This window comes from Manduca sexta, chromosome 14, assembly GCF_014839805.1.
Source record: "Manduca sexta isolate Smith_Timp_Sample1 chromosome 14, JHU_Msex_v1.0, whole genome shotgun sequence".
NCBI lineage: Eukaryota > Metazoa > Arthropoda > Insecta > Lepidoptera > Sphingidae > Manduca > Manduca sexta.
In genome coordinates this window covers 11704693-11723094 of record NC_051128.1, presented here as the reverse complement: position 1 = coordinate 11723094, position 18402 = coordinate 11704693, and the positions used below count along the sequence as shown (strand labels likewise).

General features: G+C 37.8%; 2 protein-coding genes across 4 annotated transcripts in view; one reads left to right on the top strand and one right to left on the bottom strand.

The window, feature by feature from the left end:
* LOC115446547 (amyloid protein-binding protein 2) overlaps window positions 1-18402 on the bottom strand; it is an 85883-nt gene that overhangs the window by 7048 nt on the left and 60433 nt on the right. For 2 of the 3 annotated variants that reach the window (XM_030173234.2, XM_037438712.1), the window contains exons 2-9: window positions 7853-7966; window positions 7720-7785; window positions 3585-3699; window positions 2265-2391; window positions 1786-1956; window positions 1314-1541; window positions 628-835; window positions 178-336 (exon numbers count right to left, since the gene is read on the bottom strand). In XM_030173234.2, coding sequence (XP_030029094.1) covers window positions 178-336; window positions 628-835; window positions 1314-1541; window positions 1786-1956; window positions 2265-2391; window positions 3585-3699; window positions 7720-7785; window positions 7853-7966 — 1188 coding nt within the window. The remainder of the gene's footprint in view (window positions 1-177; window positions 337-627; window positions 836-1313; window positions 1542-1785; window positions 1957-2264; window positions 2392-3584; window positions 3700-7719; window positions 7786-7852; window positions 7967-18402) is intronic. The other variant, XM_037438713.1, reaches the window with a different exon arrangement.
* LOC115446549 lies at window positions 16292-18260 on the top strand. Its single transcript, XM_030173243.2, has 2 exons — window positions 16292-16793; window positions 17109-18260. The coding sequence occupies exons 1-2, from the start codon at window positions 16655-16657 to the stop codon at window positions 17738-17740; spliced, it is 771 nt and encodes a 256-aa protein (XP_030029103.1). The 5' UTR covers window positions 16292-16654; the 3' UTR covers window positions 17741-18260.

The following is an 18402-nucleotide window of genomic DNA, read 5'->3' as shown; positions in this document are numbered from 1 at the left end:
TTCTCAAGAAAATTTATGACACATAATTTTTTTTGTCAATATACGTAGTGGTCAATTTAGGTACCTCGTAGTAAATGAAAGTACTATTATAGTAAAATGTACCAAAATACATTCTATGTTTACACTATCTATGTCAACTGTAACTAACGTATGGTAATAGTAGGTAGTCAGTAGTACCTCGATGATGCGTATGGCTCGCTCAGCATGGTCCCGTGCTTTGTAGAACCGTCCTGAAGAGTATTCGAGCACGTAGAGTGCATAAGCGAGATCCTCCTGTGCCGTCGCCACGTGCAGACTGCTACGGCCGAACACGCGCCGCAGGGACGATAACGCTTCCTGGATACAAATACGATGGACAAGGTATTAATTGCCTCCGATCTAAATAAATAATTATATTTTTTATGAATAAAAAAAAGGAATGATAAACCATTTCTTATCGATCATGCATGATTTATTTAATCGGTAAGAAAAGGTAGTCTTTTTTTTTCATATATTTGTGGTAAATATATTTCAGGCTTGCCTATACTCTATTCTGTTTGAAAAGGTACTGGTACCTCAAGTTACCTGATATTGGTAAACTGAGGTAGTAATTATAATTTGTACATGGTACTAGTGGGTAGTGCTTACCTCGTACACGGCGACGCTGTGCACGACGCAGTCGACGTTGAGCAGGTAGAAGCCGTAGTCGAGCAGCGCGGCGGCGGTGCGCGGGTGCGCCGGCCCGAAGTGGCGCCGCGCCAGCGCCACCGCCTGCCGCACCAGCAGCGCCGCCGCGCCGAACCGCCGCTTCACCACGCACGCCTTGCCGCACGCGCGCAGCACCTCCACCGTTATCCTGCAACATCACGACGCAACTGATATTAGAAGATATAATAATATCAGCCCTGTATTATATACTTGTCCACTGCTGAGCACGGGCCTCCTCTACTACCGACAGGGATTAGGCCTTAGTCCACCACGCTGGCCTAGTGCAGATTGGTAGACTTCACACACCTTCGAAATTCCAATAGAGAACTTCTCAGGTATGCAGGTTTCCTCACGATGTTTTCCTTCACCGATAAAGCAAACGATAATTCACAAAGAATACACACATCATTTTTTAGAAAAATCAGAGGTGTGTGGCCCTTGGGATTTGAACCTGCGGACATTCGTCTCGGCAGTCCGTTCCACAACCAACTAGGCTATCGCTGCTTTTTTAGAAGATACTATTTAGATAAAGCCGACATCTTACTTAGTTTGGTGCATTATTACATGCCAGAAATTTACTAAAGACTAGATGAAAATATAGAGTATCGATGATGGGTGTGTCGCACCTCGGCGGCGTGTCGGGCGTGAGCAGCGCGAGCGCGCGCATGCTCCAGGCGTGCGCGGCGCCGTAGTCGCAGCGCACGAAGAACAGCGCGCTGAACTCCTTGCACAGCCGCGCCGCCAGCGCGCCGCAGCCCCACGCGCGCGCGCCGCCGCACCCGCCGCCACACCCGCCGCCCGCGCACGCGCAGCGCCGCGCCGCCGAACACTCCTCCGAGGGGTCGTTTTCTATACTGTAAAACAAAGTTTATGAACATGGTTAGATATATTTTGTCACCAGTTCAATACAAGAAATTAATGAGATTCGGCACGTAGATAAACAAGTCCCGGATTCATATTTAGCCCACTTTAATTTCTGAAAATCGTGTGAAAAGTTCTCTAAAAGAAGTTGCAAAGGAAACCGGAAACACAACTATACCTAAAAATTACTTTAAAGATTATAATTGATGTTTTTTAGTAACAGCATACTATACCCACCTGTCTGTCTCGGGGTCAGTCTGTAGCGCTTTGGTGCAAGTGTCTCCGACCGCGAAAGGTCCCGGCGGCAACTCCTGCGCATCCTCGCGCATGCCCAGCAGCCTCAGCGCCAGGGAATACGTCTCCGCCGCAGCGGGGAAGCAGCAATACGCCGACTGTGTGTTTAATAATCTGCAACAACAAAACGTATATAAACGTATAGAACTGTTAATAGAAAGGTAACAGATGCTCTACTATAATATATTCATAGTAAAGTGATAGGAAGAAACAATAACAATAACTGTATTTAAGTTATTAGAACATATGCCTAATATGAACTTGTATGAGGGCCTTATATAATTATGCCCACAGAGTCACTTAAACTATGAAGTGTTTTGTCTAAGGACATTCCATAAATTCGTTTACTATAACGACGCAGTTGACCAGTCTTCCTCCTGAACTTACATCGACAATCACAATGCGCTCCGTCAACCACTCACCTATGGCAACATTCAAGCGTGAGTCTCTTGTAGTAAGTAGTCTGCGGCTGCGCCTGGCACAGGTCGCGGCACTGCAGCAGCACGCGCTGCGCGTCCGCATACCAACCGGCCTCGTTGAGGAACCCGCCTGATGAACCAAACAACACGTGTTTAAGTATTAAGATAGACTGACCAGAGATATACAAATACTACTTTGGAAGCGAAACTTTTTCTTTTTAAAGTTAACGTCATCAGTACAAAACATTAGTTCCATATTTTACCACAACTTAATATGGCTAGGTTTTTTATTTTCCTGGACGGGCTACAGACAGCCGTAGACCTTCAATTTACAACAGATTAGGGTTATAAAACAGGAATGCTTGACAACTAAATAGTTCATTATCCATATTAATTTGGGGGCATGGCGTCCTAAACCAGCACTTTATATGTCACCAGTAAAGCGTAAATTTAAGCTTTGAGGTAGATTATTGTGATCTCAAAGACGTCATAGTAAAAAATACAATGTATATTTTTGTTATAATATTATGTAGACAGTTTATTAATGTGGGCAGGTTTCATTGGGTGATTACACGGGTGCTACACGACTGTTGTCAAGGCACGTTGGTAACCATTAAATGTGTCAAATATATCTTACTAAAACTGATATATTTTTATTTAAATTCGAATATTAAAGTTGAAATTTTTACTATCGTTCGCAGAAAAATTATTTATTTACTTTATGTATCCAGACTGAGTCTTATTGAATCAGAGTTTTTTACATTGCGTTTATAAATTAACCACATACTCATATTTACCGCTACTATCATGCCAAAAATCATCCATGAATAATGAATACTTTCACTACAAGTCCAAATTTTACTTTTTGTTTTTTTTTATTACTATTTTGTAGTTCAGTGACATTAGGGCGTATTAAGTTAAAATTACTTTTCATTGTTATTTATTTTTTTCGAAAGTTACACTTTTTCATTTGCATCTACAATTCGATGAACTTATTGTAAAGTGTTATTTTCAAGAAAATTTAAATATTTTTGTATTATAAACTTAAAAATTTTGAGATGTGAACCGTCCGAAAAACAGGATGCCAATGAGCAAAAAAGCGTGCCGCTGCCACCTGATGAACGGAAATCGGAAATACGTCATCAAGCTGTCAAGAGTAGGGATAACCGGATGTTCCTACGTTGAGATGTGACGCGGAAACGGAAGATGCTAAACTCAAATTATGTTTACCTGACCCCGAATGAGGCCGAAGGACACAATATGTGGTTTCATTGAGTAACGTGATATTAAAATACTGTATACTATATCACTGCCCGTACTCACCTAGCCTGAGTCCGAGGTGTATGAGCGCCTCGTCACTCCTGGACTTGAGTTCACACTTGGCGGTGTAGGCGGCCGCGAGCTCTGCAGACAGCTTCGATCCGTGCTCAATCACCGCCTGCGAAACAACATTCATACATAGCATCACGCCTTTTTCCCTTTACAGGGGTAGGCAGAGGTGTAGGACTCCCTATGTAGCGCCATGTAATAGGGTATAAGGTTTTTCCTTATATGCCAAAATAATATCATTTCACTTGATGGTAAGTGGAGTGGTAGAGATTGGCACAACGGCTGCCTCGCCAGCAGATGCAATGCTGGTTTGTTTGAAACATATTCACATGCCATAAGTAATGACCACTGACCACTGTAGTACACAGGACTGCTAGTTGGATTCCATGTAATGCCCGAAAGTAAAGTTTGTAGTGGAATAATGAGTCTAAGGTTTTATGACAAAGTTCGGTCGTATAATTAATTCCTGCAACCGAGGACTCACATATACATAGATGCTACTGTTCGCATTTAACGATAATTTTGTCAGTATGTGATTTCATGAGCTTGTTATGTTTAAAATCAGTAACTCAACGACAATTTCTATTGCGTATTTTTTTCAAAATCTACGTTGTAAGGACGTAAACTAGGATCCCAACTTTTAGTAAGTTATTAAGCAACTTTTAATCATCAGGCGACCACGTAGATTGTAATAAAATGACGACCGATATCAATACGTTATCAAAATTCAATTTAAAATTTATGAGTCTCACCATCTATTGTAATTTATCATACTCCTTTATAACTTTCAATAAAATAACATCGCACGAAAAAACAAAACAACTAGTAAAATTAATTCCACATTCAAACGTCACAAGCGATGTTTACCGCGAAATCGAAAGTAACAAAAACCCGATCCGTCGAGATGAAAGTATTCCGTTCGAGATACGACGGTGCTTGTTTGCATGTCGCTGTTGTGTTTTTCAATGTCTCAGCGTCAGTGGCGCTGATGTGATATTGATGACCGTAAGATACTATAATGCTGATGGATGCACGGATACATGATACGTAAAATTTGTATGTTTGTGTGTTGTGTATAGAAGTACTGAAATTATTATAAAAAATATTTAACATTTAAATAAAACTAACAGCTCTGTCCGTCCCGTGACCATGAAGGCTGCAAAGTCTTCGAAACGTTGGGAGAAAATAAAAACTAAAATATTTTTTATTATTGCTTTGAATAACGAGACGTACTCGCCGTTCTCCTCATGGTAAGCGACATGACCGTCCATAAACAGTAGAAACACCATCCAACACCTTGAAATACAAAGTATTGTTTGGTATTCTACTGCGCTCGACATCCTGAGACATGAGGTGTTAAGACTTATTATGTCCAGTAGTTATTCTGCCTACAATTTCCTTCAAACCGGATCAGAATAATAACTACCCAATGTTGCTTGACGGTAGAAATAGACATTGCGGTGGTACTTACCCAGGCGGACTATCACATATGAGAGACCTATCACCAACAATTACCACCAAATCCAGAAAATTAATTTATTTTAATATCGAACATTGGCGTAAACAAAACAAATCATTAAATATTTAACAATCAAAACGCTACACGATCTGCTTTCTCTATGATAATATTAATGCTATAATAACCTTGTTAGACAGCTTTCACGGCAAAACGACTAAACCAATTTTGATGAATTTTAGGGGCTGAGTTAGATGGAACCCGGGGAAAAGATATAGGCATCTACTTTTGTGTTTGTCACGAGGCCAGGTCCATACGTGCGAAGACGCAAGCAAAAGCTAGTATATATTACTTTGGTTTGATTATTATTGTACAAAAAGCCTCACACGAGCGAAGTCACGAACAAACTGTATAGTGTATAATTCACATTACGGTATGTAGTTTTTGTTGGGTTTATTATTGGTTAGCTATGATTGCCTTGTAGATTGGAACAGCGGCGTCTGTGTGTCGCAACGCCTTTTCAAAGTTTCGAGTCCCGACTGCGATGCCTAGATTAGTGTCCAGCGAAGGTCGATTTCTGACCGAAGCCGAAGCCGATTAATCGGCTATCGACTCAACGGCATAAAAACTCTAAGAATTTTATTCAAAACAGGCTACAAGCGCGTTAAAAATATATTATAACCTGCAATTTTAAAATTGGCTGTTTATAATATTAACTATACCTATATAATATAGAAAGAAAAAAATATCGTCTCTACAAGTCGATCTAGAAGTTTTAAAAAGTTGACAAAAGAATAACATTTTGTAACAACGAAAATTATAATATTTACTTTACGTTCAATTTCGATGCTTAATAACAACCTTCGACCCATTTTGATTCTGACCGAAGCCGAAAACGAACCTTCGGTTGGACACTAATGGAGATAAACCTTGTACCTAATGATTTTATTTACAAGCTTCGCCAGTGATTGTGCGTGGAAAATATCCTCTTCCCGTCATATTTCTTGTTTGTTTATGGCCTTATATCTGTTTATTGGAGTTTTACCGAATATAATAGCGAAAGTTTTCCATGGCTGGATTTCAAGGAAGATTTTATTAGAAAGAAAAGTTTATTGTTGGAACAAGATAAAAATTAAAAACACAAATCCTACATAACATAAACAGTTTTTAAAAGCTGGACTTTAAATTATGCCCAATGTTATAACCTTCCTTATCACATATCACGAAAATAACCTTAGCAAACCGTTTAGGCAAAACGTAAATATATTTGACGAATAAACATTAGCTTTTCTTTACTTTTTTTTCTAACAAAATTAGTTAGATGACTTCTGCACCATCAATGCACCGTGGTAACTTCCACGAACGTAAACGTGTGAGCAATCGCAAGTTCTAAGTAATTGATGAACTCGACGTACTTTGCGGTTAGTATTCCTTTTCATTTGCTATATGTTACTTAAGTCATACAGTATGGAAACGAAGACGTCTATGACTAGACGGGGAATTATATCGCGGGGAATTTATTTTTTCAGAAAAAAAAACCGTGTTTTTTTCCCGAAATATTACTTACGCCATTTTAGTTCTTACGGCTTTAAAATATAACTGAATAGGACGCTAATGTTGACGTCAATTTTAAAGTTCCAAATTATACTTTAACACACTCCAATGAGAGGCAACTTTTAATTCGTGGCCAATTTGGGAGAAACTTCGATAATAATCAGAAAGTCGACTTGGTTTTTTTATTGAACTCTCTATCTAATGTCAATTATTTGAAATAAATGCAATATCGTGACTATTATGTGTAATTTTCCTTTCAATATATATCCATCTTATATTCCTTTTATTTGTATATCTCCTGTGTATGTGGCTGTTGCTTGTTCTTTCAACTCAAATTTGGACACGATTGTATGGAGGTGCGCATCCAGATAGTAGTGAACAGGAATGTCATCATAGCAATAGGAAAACTATCCTCATATAATTCCGAGTATTAATCAAATCAATTAAATCATATCCATAAACACAAAAATCGCGTTAATCGCACATCTGAAGCTAAGTTCAGACTAGCAAGTTTTCGTAGCAAAATACTGCACAAGTTCTTCCAAATATATTTACACTAGCTTAAACATTCATAATACTATACACATGCGACTGCAAATGCTGGAAGTTTCAAGATCTGCAGAGTTAGCTTACCATGATTGTTCATACGGTTAAGTCGCTTCCGGAAGTCAACTTGTTAGTGTTTATGGAACGCAACCTATCAATTTAATGTCCTCCTTACGTAACGCATCGAGTCGCGTTTAAGACAATAGAAATTTACTTATAGAATATAATTTCGCGCTTATTTCACGAAGACAACGTTACGCGGCGGTGTTACGAGTTTACACTGTGTTATACTCGTATATATGACTGGGAGGTTTAGACCTGTCACAATAAAGACGAGGGTGCGTTATTGACTGTCAACGAGTTTGCATTAAATAATTACATATTTAACACACTGTTATAGAGATTAATGTCCAGATCTGTGATATGGAACGGTTAGCGTTTAATAAATTATAAATATATACTTCTTATCTAACCAGTTCTTTATAATAAAATTTCAAAACCTACAATTCCCTCACTTCAGCACATTTCCTTGCTAATCTAATCCATGCTTAACAAAAAGCATAAACACCTCACCTGAAAGCAGTGGAGCAGTTTGAGATGCGCTGTGGCGAAGCGCTGCAGACTCGTCGTGCCGTCCAGCTCCGAGACAAAACATCGATTAACACGTGAGCACACACAACACGAAAGAGCAACGAACAAGTGATACCTGGAAGCACTGCAGGAGCTTCAGTTGGGCGCCGGCGAAGCGCAGGAGCCGCTCGAACACGTCCAGCTCGGACAGCTCCGCGCCAAGGATGCATAGCCGTTTCTCTTGCAGCATCTGGAATTAATGGAAATTTTATTTTAGGTTTTTTTAGTTATATGAGTTTTCTAACTGTGCGCATATTTCTTGAGGTTGATATATGTAGTATAATATAGGTGTTATACATGTAGTTATAAGTATAACGTGCTGCGTACACGCCGTTGTCGATGGGCTAATAAATTAGTGCGTTACGAGCCAGCGTTTGTTTCACTTGTGTCCCGTACTGCATACTTAACAATAGGGTTTTGTGAGACTTGACATCTGAATTATATGAATCATTATCTCAGAATGGTGATCGCAGTGCAATACAAGTGGACGTTTAATGTTGTTTCAATGCGTTATAATTTCGTTTCAAACCTAAACCACATATTCTGCGTTATGCCAGGTGGCCTGTATTGCGTAAAGAATAAAATCAAGATTTAAGGCATGCTGGTCAATCTTAAACAGTCCAAATCTAGTCACCATCCCCCAAAGGCCATTGTGCACTCAGTCCCCACACCCAATGCCCGGCCATGCAGAGGGACATTTGTCACGGCTCTAGGAACACAGTCAAGTGTGTATAAACATTGACGTAACCCAACTTTGTGACGATTCATGTTAGAGCAACAATCTAGCGATCGTAAAATATAACAGGACCAGTGTTATGGTCGACGCTATGTTTACTACGTAGACGCAAGTTTATACCTTAACCAACGTTAACAGTGGCGTAGTTTCTGGAGGGGGGCAAATTGCCTAAAATATAAGTTCAATGCACTTTATCGTTTAATATTTTGTCATTACTTATTGGCATATACTAGTACCTAGTTCATTATTGAAACAGTTTTTACGCTCTCTGGCGCCTTGGGCCGGTAAATTTGGGGTCAGTCCCGAACGGCAAAAACTAATGTTTCGCCACTGGCTGCACATAGTACTTACAACAAAACATTTTAAATCAGTAGTACTCTGTTCAAATACAGACGCGAATAATGAGAAATAAGTGGATAGTAAATTTAATTTCAACCTAAAGTTTTGTAAAATGTTGATATCATGTTGTTTACACTTAACGGAGCAAATTGGACAGGAAATATAATTGCTACCGCTCCCTCGCATATTTTACGTATTTCACTCACCACATGTCCCATTTCATTCTGTTTACAATGTCGCAGAACGTATACTTCGCATCGGCAGTCGCCGGCTACAGTGCGCCGTATGTTGTTCATAATCCGCACACATACCAACACACATTGTTACTATATACGCATCAACCAGGGATGGTTCACCATTTGCGTACCCACAATTGCCAAGAGATTTGAATCAGATAGAAAAAATTTAGAATAATTTGTATTAAAGTTATAATTTTAATGTTTTAGTTGAAACATTTTTGTTTTAATACTTAATTATGGAAAGATGGACAAACCAACAAGTGGTATGTGTGATGGTAAATGATCACAACACCACTTATTACTATTTATAATGCCAGAGGAATAATTGTATATTGCCTACGACTGAGCAAAATAATTTGTAAATCAAACATAAAGTCGTCTTTCCTCTGTTTACCGAACCACACGTCTTGTCGTTAGCGTCAGCGGTTCTCAAACTTTTTCCGCCTAGTAAAAAAATTTTTTTTTTCAAATATTTTTATATATATATATTTTTTTTTTTTTTTTTTCCTTTTAACGCGCAAAATGGTTGTGTGTGGAAGATGTGGTGATGACGTTTTCGATGCTATTCAGTGCTCCATGTGTGAAAAACATTTCGATTATCCGTGTTCAGGGATATCGGAAGCCGGATATCGCAAATTAGGTGATCGACGTTCTAAGTGGAAGTGTCTATCCTGCAAAGATTCCGGTAAAAGCTCGGGAACAAGTAATCCATCGAGTTCTCCATCGCCGGCAGTCACCCTGGAAAATATTATGAGAGAGATATCCAACATAAATCTCAAACTTATGCCACTCTCTACTCTTGCTGAAGACATAAGAGAAGTAAAAAAAGAACTTGCTGATCTTAAGGCCACTACGTCGGAATTTACCTCGAAAATTACTAACCTGGAAAAAAGAGTAGTGGATTTGGAGAATGCTCAAGATGATATTGTCTCATTAACAAAGTTAGTCTCTAAATTGGGAGCTAGTCTGGACGAGAAAGATCAGTGGCTCCGGATTAATAATTTGGAGATTAAAGGTGTTCCTATGAGAGACAGGGAGAATTTGTTTGATGTGGTGTTCAAAATCGCAAACAAAATATCTTATCCAGTGAATAAGTCTCAAATCAATTTTGTGCACAGAGTCCCTAGTAATGTAGCTGGGCAGAAAAATATTGTTGTATCCTTTACAAATAGGTATACGAAGGAAGATTTCTTGGCTGCTGCTCGCTCGCTTAAGAAGTCCGTGACACCTGCCGATATTGGTCTTAATGGTCAAGGTGTTATATATCTGAATGACCATCTAACCCCCAAGATTAAGATTCTTTTATCTAGGGCTAAAGCACTTGCTAAGGATCATAATTTTCAGTTTGTGTGGGTGAAACATGCCAAAATATTCGCCAGGAGGGATACGAACACCAAATCATTTATTATCCGGTCAGAAGAGGACTTGTTGAAATTATGTTGAGATATGAATTGTTAATTATTTTTACTAAAATATTTTACTTAAAATATTTATTTGTTTTAAACAGTTTGAGAATCGCTATGAGCCTTGTCGCATTCTTTTGTTCACTAATGATCGCCTTTGTTCGCCTATTAGTCATCTATTGTGTTGCCTTACCGATTTTTATTTGTCACCCGCATTTCTTTTGTATAATTGGCTTGCCATTATTCGCTAATGATCTAGTATATTTTTTTAACTTTTATTATTTTTTTTTGTTTTTGCTTATTGTGGCTATTAGCAAATGTTATGAACTGTGTTTTTATTTTTATTTTATTTTTTCTTTACGCCTTTGCATCTATGTCAGTTTTATGCCTTACTTTTGTTTGTGCAAGATTGGAATTTTTATATTATATTTCGTACTATTTCTCATATTATTACGGATACTTATTCATCTTGTTATTGATTTGTTAAAGTATAAATGACTAGTTTAAGAATTTATCATCAGAACGTGCGTGGATTGAGGACTAAGACTGAGAAATTTTTGCGGAACTTAAGTTTGAGTAGTTATGACATCGTTACTTTGACTGAAACCTGGCTTTTGGATGGGGTATCTGATAGTGAACTCTTTGATGAAAGGTATTTAATCTGGCGTCGTGATCGAGTTTATAATATTACGGGTCAATCACGGGGTGGAGGAGTCGCTATTGCAGTACGCCGCGATTTAGTGGCTACTATCAGATCGGACTGGCAATCCAGTGCGGAAGATTTGTGGGTGTCTTTGTCATTACACACTGGTCGACGGAATTCTTCTTTCAAGCTTCATCTGTGTACAATATACTTGTGTAATCAGAATCTTGGTAATGATTTTGCTACCCAGCTCACGAACTTTCTCAATAAACTAGTTATATTAACTAATAGTAACCCTATGGACAAATTCATTATTCTTGGTGATTTTAATATGAGTAGTATTAATTGGTCCACAACCGAGGACATACCTTCGGTGTCTTCGCCTACTAAATATATTTTTGAATTTCTGGATACTTTAAATATTTGTAATATGAAACAATTTAATTATATTCGTAATATTAATAATAAAATTTTAGATTTAGTTTTAAGCAATGATTCCGTATCTGTGTCTGCATGTTTAGACCCCTTGGTTCCGGAAGACCCTTATCATAGAGCCCTGTTAGTGGAAGCGAATTTTGTACAACTTCACTTAATGAATGCAACTAAGCGCACAGTTTATCAATATAGCAAAGCGGACTATGAAAAAATTCGCTCTGAATTGTCAAGCGTTCAATGGAACACAATTTTGTCATGCGGTAGTTTGGAGGATGCCCTAAGTGCATTTTATACAATAATAAATAAATTAAAGGATAATTATGTACCCTGCCGTGTTTCTTATGGCCGCAGATATCCAAACTGGTTCAGCACATCTCTAATCAAAGTAATTAAAGAAAAATATAAATTTTTATCCAAATTCAAAGTGTACCATAATATCTCAGATCGCAATTCGTTTTGCCTACTACGTGACAGGGCTAAAGAAATGGAACGCCAATGTTATAACGATTATATAAATATGATCGAACGGAATATTACTGATAACCCTAAAGCTTTCTGGGCATACGTCAAAGGTAAGCGTTTGTGTAACAATTTTCCGTCCACTATGTCCTACGCTGGTAGCACTGCTAATAATGATCCAGGAATATGTGAGTTGTTCTCAAAATATTTTTTTACTACTTTTTCAGATCCAGAAGTAGCTTCGACTAATGAGGTTTCCGTTGATGACACTGTGTGTGATATAAACTCTGTTGAAATTAATGTGGATGAGGTTCAAGGACTGCTAAAATCTTTGGACCTTAGCAAATCTGCTGGCCCCGATATGTTGCCAGCCGCAGTTATAACTCAATGTGCGGGTGAGCTGGCAATGCCGGTTTCCATACTATTCACACGCTCTATAAGCGAAGGTGTTATGCCTAATCTATGGAAATCGGCTTTCATCACCCCTGTCCACAAAAAAGGGTCGAAAGTTGATGTCACAAATTATAGACCGGTCTCAAAACTTTGCCTTTTAGCCAAAATATTTGAACGAATTGTATATAACCAGCTTTACAACTGTTTGCAGTCTAGTTTTTCTATTAATCAGCACGGCTTTCTCAGGAGTAGGTCCACTGTGTCGAACCTTCTCGTCTTTACTGACTTTGTCACCGGTAGCATGGATGGTGGACACCAAGTTGACAGCGTCTACATTGACTACAGTAAAGCGTTCGATAGAATTGATCATAATACACTCTTAAGGAAGTTGGCGCGTCTTGGCGTTCGAGGTAATTTGCTTAGATGGTTTTTTTCCTATCTAAAAAATCGGGCTCAAGCAGTGGTTTTAAATAATTCAATATCCTCTTGGATAGACATACCTTCGGGTGTTCCTCAAGGGTCACTTCTTGGTCCTCTCCTATTTGTTTTATTTATAAACGATATCGGCAGGTGTTTTCTTAATTCAAATTACCTAATGTTTGCCGATGATATGAAAATATATCGTGTTGTCGACAATGTTTCCGATGCTACCCTTTTACAGGAGGATTTGATAAGGTTGGGTAATTATTGTCGTATCAATAAGTTAGATCTGAACGTGTCTAAATGTTTGGTTATGAGTTGCACTCGTAAAAAGATAATTTTCTGCCACGACTATTATATCATGAGTGAACCATTATCGAGAACTTCTGTCACGTGCGATTTGGGTGTTATCGTGGACAGTAGGTTAACATTTGACCATCACATTGACTATATAATCGGTAAGGCAACTCGTGCTCTTGGTTTTGTTCTTCGCTGCGCAAATTCATTTAAGCACATGAAGACTTTAAAAATCCTGTACTGCGCCTATGTTAGAAGCCACCTTGAGTACGCAAGTCAAGTTTGGAACCCCTCTTACAGCATCCACTCAATAAGAATTGAAAAGATACAAAAGAAATTTATTAGATATTTAGGTTTTAAGTTTAAAATTCCTAAGACTGAGTACGACAAACAGTGTGTGCAGTTCCACCTATTACCATTGTCATTTCGTAGAAACATTGCTGATATCTCGTTCCTAATGAAGATCTCTCAGTCCTTGATTGATTGTCCACTGCTTCTGACTAAAATACATCTAAATGTTCCATTTCGACATTCGCGACGCAAAAATCTGATGTCTATTCCACTTGCACGAACAAATTACAGAGCCAATAGTTTTATGCTAAGATCTGCTAAGGCTTTTAATGATCTGCCTCATGATATCGATATCGATCTTTTTTGTAGTAAGGTCACATTTGCGAGAGATGCTTTGACTAAGAGTTTCGTTGAGGTTCATGGCGATTAATTATTACTGTTGCTTTTTATTATTTTTTTCTTTTTTAACGGCATTTTGTTAATATTATTAAGTATTTTTAATAACCTAAGTTTAAGTACGTAAGTTAGTAAACTTTTGTTAACATATTTTTAAGATTTTTAGACGATAAGTTAAAGTAATTTTAAAAACTATCTGCGGTGGCTCGTAATTGGCTTATTTATTGTATTCATTTCGTCCTATATTTGTTTGTTTTTGATAGCCGTGAGCCATCCAAATATAATAAAAATAAAAAATAAAAATAAAATAATTTAAGAACATACTCTTTAAAATCAGAAAATGATCTCTGTGGTCTTGTTAAAGTTTTTGAATAGGACTAGCGATTGTAGTCATCTCAAAGTATTTCAAAAAAAGATAGCGACGCAAATAGGAAAAGGTTCGCCACCCCTGGCACATAGCATTCTCCACGGCTTAATGCCCATCTACCTGCTTATTTTTTGTGCGAGCGTCGTCATATATTGACGATATATTGTATCAACATTGTATCATGCTAAAATCAGGGCCGAGTGAACGTACCTTTATACATAGGATGCATCTACATTGTAACATGTCACTTACAACCAGACTGCAGAATGAGGGTAATGTTTTTAATACCAGGTTTTGTGAATGACATTTAAGTAAAGAGGTAGATATGCCAGAATGCGCAATCTGAGGACGCGTCATTGTCTCAATTGTCGCAACTGCGTACACTACGTGCAAATGACAGATACAAGCTGTTTTTTTTTGTTCTTATTCGCTTAAATAGGTACACTATACCGTCGCTGAAATACACCAACTCTTTCATATGACATATTAATAAAAAATGTTGTGGGTACGATTGTTTGATTTTTAGGGTTTGGCATTTCTATACTTTTTCATTTATAATCGGGTTTTACTCACAGCACCGTCCACATCAGTCTTAAGTAAGTTAATATGTACTGTTAGTAAGTAAAATATAATAATCTAGGTATTGGTCTACATAAGTTCTAAATTTCACACCCGTTCATTCAGCGATTTTGAACTTTATTTTTAATAAATTTACACATATGTCTTTTGAAGGTCGTGGACCGTGGTATGTGTGTGTCAAAAATATATTTAAGTACATTTTTCTTTTATTTTTATGTCACATGAATAGAACCCCAATATGCAGTTAAAATATAATAACAATATATATTGTAATAAATCATGAAATTAACATAAAAACCTAACACATTTCCATTAAAGAATTTAAAAAATACGAACAACAAATTTGGGTTTAAAATCCGATAATCTAATATCAGTCCTTTATTATTGTTCCACTGCCATCGAGTGGAATTAGGCCTGAGTCCACCACGCTGGCCTAATGCGGACTGGCAGACTTCACATACCCTCAAGATTCTTGAGAGAATTTCTCAAGTATGCAAGTTTCCTCACGATGTTTTCCTTCACCGTTAAAGCATGCTACAATTCACAAAGTATACCCATATAACTTTAGACAAGTCAGAGGTGGGTGCATTGAATGGAATCGTTTATTGAAAATGATATTACTTATGGAAATTAAATCCAGGTAATAAATAATGTACCATCGTTCCATGTTACATTGTAATATGCAAAGCATTCAAAACAACGTTGTATAACACCGTGCCGTATTGTCGTAGGTTTTAATGTCTTAACAACACATTGCATAATATAAAATTACTGTTACTATGTTATTTAATAGTTGAAGGTGGTTACGACCTTCCTTAACATTATGGGGGGTGTCATATCAATATATTTTGTATCTCGAACAGTATGGGCGAGTGCAATTAAACGTAATAAGGGGAATTGTATATGATAATATATTTGCTGGTAGTAGGATATATTTTATATCCGCTCAGATAGCGAGCACTGTATACAAGATATTAAAACTCGCCATAGTGGTCCACGTAAATATCTGTGTATAACCGGTTCCAACAGGCCGGCATAATTGTGTCGACTGCCGAGGGGTGATCATCTCTCGTCAGTCCAGGTTCTATTGGATCTCACTCTACGTGCTATCAGGTGCAGAGGGATCAATTTTTCGTGACGTATAAAAAAAAAAGATTCTATGGCCGGCAGGTCTTTATTTTTGGACAACAACTTCATTTGATCGTCACTTTAATGTGCTTAAGAATTTCGCTGTACCGTCGGTATCTATTTGTATGTAGACATATCGAAGAAACAATTGCTATGCGGTCACGCTTGTATACGTACCAAGTATGTTTTTAGACTGTAAGTTCTATTGAGAAATAATATGCGCTTTTTACGAAATATGATCAGTACTTCTTAATTTTGTTTTGAATATTATAAGTAACATTAGATAGTAATGGTCATGTCGAAGTCGCGTGTAAAGCATCGTGTTACAATAATATTAATTGCATTTCATTGAGATAGCCAAAATAAACACTAAGAATAAATAACACACACAAAAGAACACTTTAATTTTTTCATTATTTGACTAAGTAAAATCCATGGACTTGTTATACAATTTAAATGAAACACTCAGTTTTAATACATGTGTATACAGTCCACAGTAGTAACAGGTGCATTCGTGTCCAAAGCTTGGGCCCTAAACCGCCGCTAGGACAATTAACTCGCCTTTAATACGGTACAAAGTTTAACGAACGCGTCTATTTCATTCCCGGCTCCTGATTGGCTCGGCGCGTGCGGGCGCGGGGAGGGCTCGTTTCGTTTTACCGCGTAACGTCCCTCGGTATCCGAGGCCAGTCACCGCTCTGTATTTACCAACGTAACCGCACGCCGCGCCGCATCGCATCGCGTCATTACAAGATGGCGGACATACATTTGACTTTGGTGCAGGAAATTGAAAAGTATCCCTTGTTGTATAATAATAAAATACCTGATTATACCAAAAAGGATATGACAGAAAAGGCGTGGATGGAAGTGTCTAATAAATTAAACCTATCAGGTGTGTATTGGTTCAATCTCCTAATCTAAACCGTTGTTATATTAAAGTAATATTTAGTGAATGTTTCGGTGGCGTAGTTGTATTGGTGTACGATTTTCAACTGTCGTGCGGACAGCAGAGGGTTCGATACCCGAGTCGTGTCCATCTTCGATCGAATAAAAATGGGTGAGATTGTTGAGCACTCGGCATACTGAAACTGTATTATATAAACATTATTTAGTTTAAAGTCAATAAGGTAAAAGTGTGTTGCTATTTTTCCTTATACATATTATACTTAAAACAATATGAAGTAACAAGTGTTATCTTTCTTTTCAGTTCAGGAGTGCAAAGAGAAATGGCGTAACATCAGATCGACTTTCTTAAGAAGTTTCAAAGCGCCATCTAGCGGATCGAAACCAAAAAAGCCATACTATCTCAAAGAACATCTATCATTCATTGTGCCTTTCGTGAAGCCATTAAATGAAATACAATATCAGGGTAACATCACGTCTGTTCCGGAACGAGATCCATTCTCAGATGCTGAAACCGAGGAACAAGCAAGACCTTCTGAAGATGAACAAGAATTATCTGTTTCCAATGAAATTGATCAAGATATAAGATCAGAAGATACTAACTCAACACTTGAGGAACCAGTGGTTACGAACAATTTTCGAACTGCGCGCAAACGATATAAACCAAGCTATAATGATGAAATCTACACTGCAATGCAGAAATACCCAAAAAAAAGTAATGTGCATCAGGAGAAACCCAAGGAAAGGAATAAAAATCAAACCAACATGAATCACTTCTTCTTAAGCTTGATGAATGAATTCGATGACATGTCGGATCATGAGCTACGAACATTTAAAATAAAAATACTACAACTTATTGATGAAATTAAACTAAATAGACCTTCGCCTGCTTCATTGGGGGAGCCGTTTCAAATAAAAATGGAGGATAATTATTAACTTGGTTTTAAAAACGCCAATAAGGTATTCTCGTTTCTATGTAATAATTATAACCACAGCAATGTCTTTATAACTCGAAGATGACATTGTTTCGTGGCGTCATAAGCGGTGCAGCCCGCCTAAAATATGACAAAACGACACGACACGACTGTCCGTGTCGTTTGATGGTAATTATATTGAAAGGTCGAGAGAACAACGCGTGTGACGTGTCAATCTCTGGGCCAGTGACAACCGAACGACACGAACCTTAGTGTCATGTATTACGCCACATTCTAAGGGAGAACGATTCTTTAACAATACGTTTAGGTATCAGAGCGCACCGAAGCAGCACAGCTACCCTCGAGTAAGGAAACGGCGTAAGAAAAGCTCAATTACAGCCGCGTACAATTCAGACCAATTGACACATGAGTTGAATCACTGATGATTTAACTATCACATGTCCGTTAGTACAAGGACGTGCTTCGTCATCAATTGTATATGTGATGAAGAATGTCATACCAAATATATAAATTTATAGATATAATAAATTGTTTTGTTTTCTTTTTAATCCATTGTGTTTTTGGGACTTATTTACGTCCCCATTTCATAAATATAGTTCGTAATGCCCGCCTTTTGAACGCCATTCATGTTCCACATAGTCCTACGCGAAATATGTCGTAATT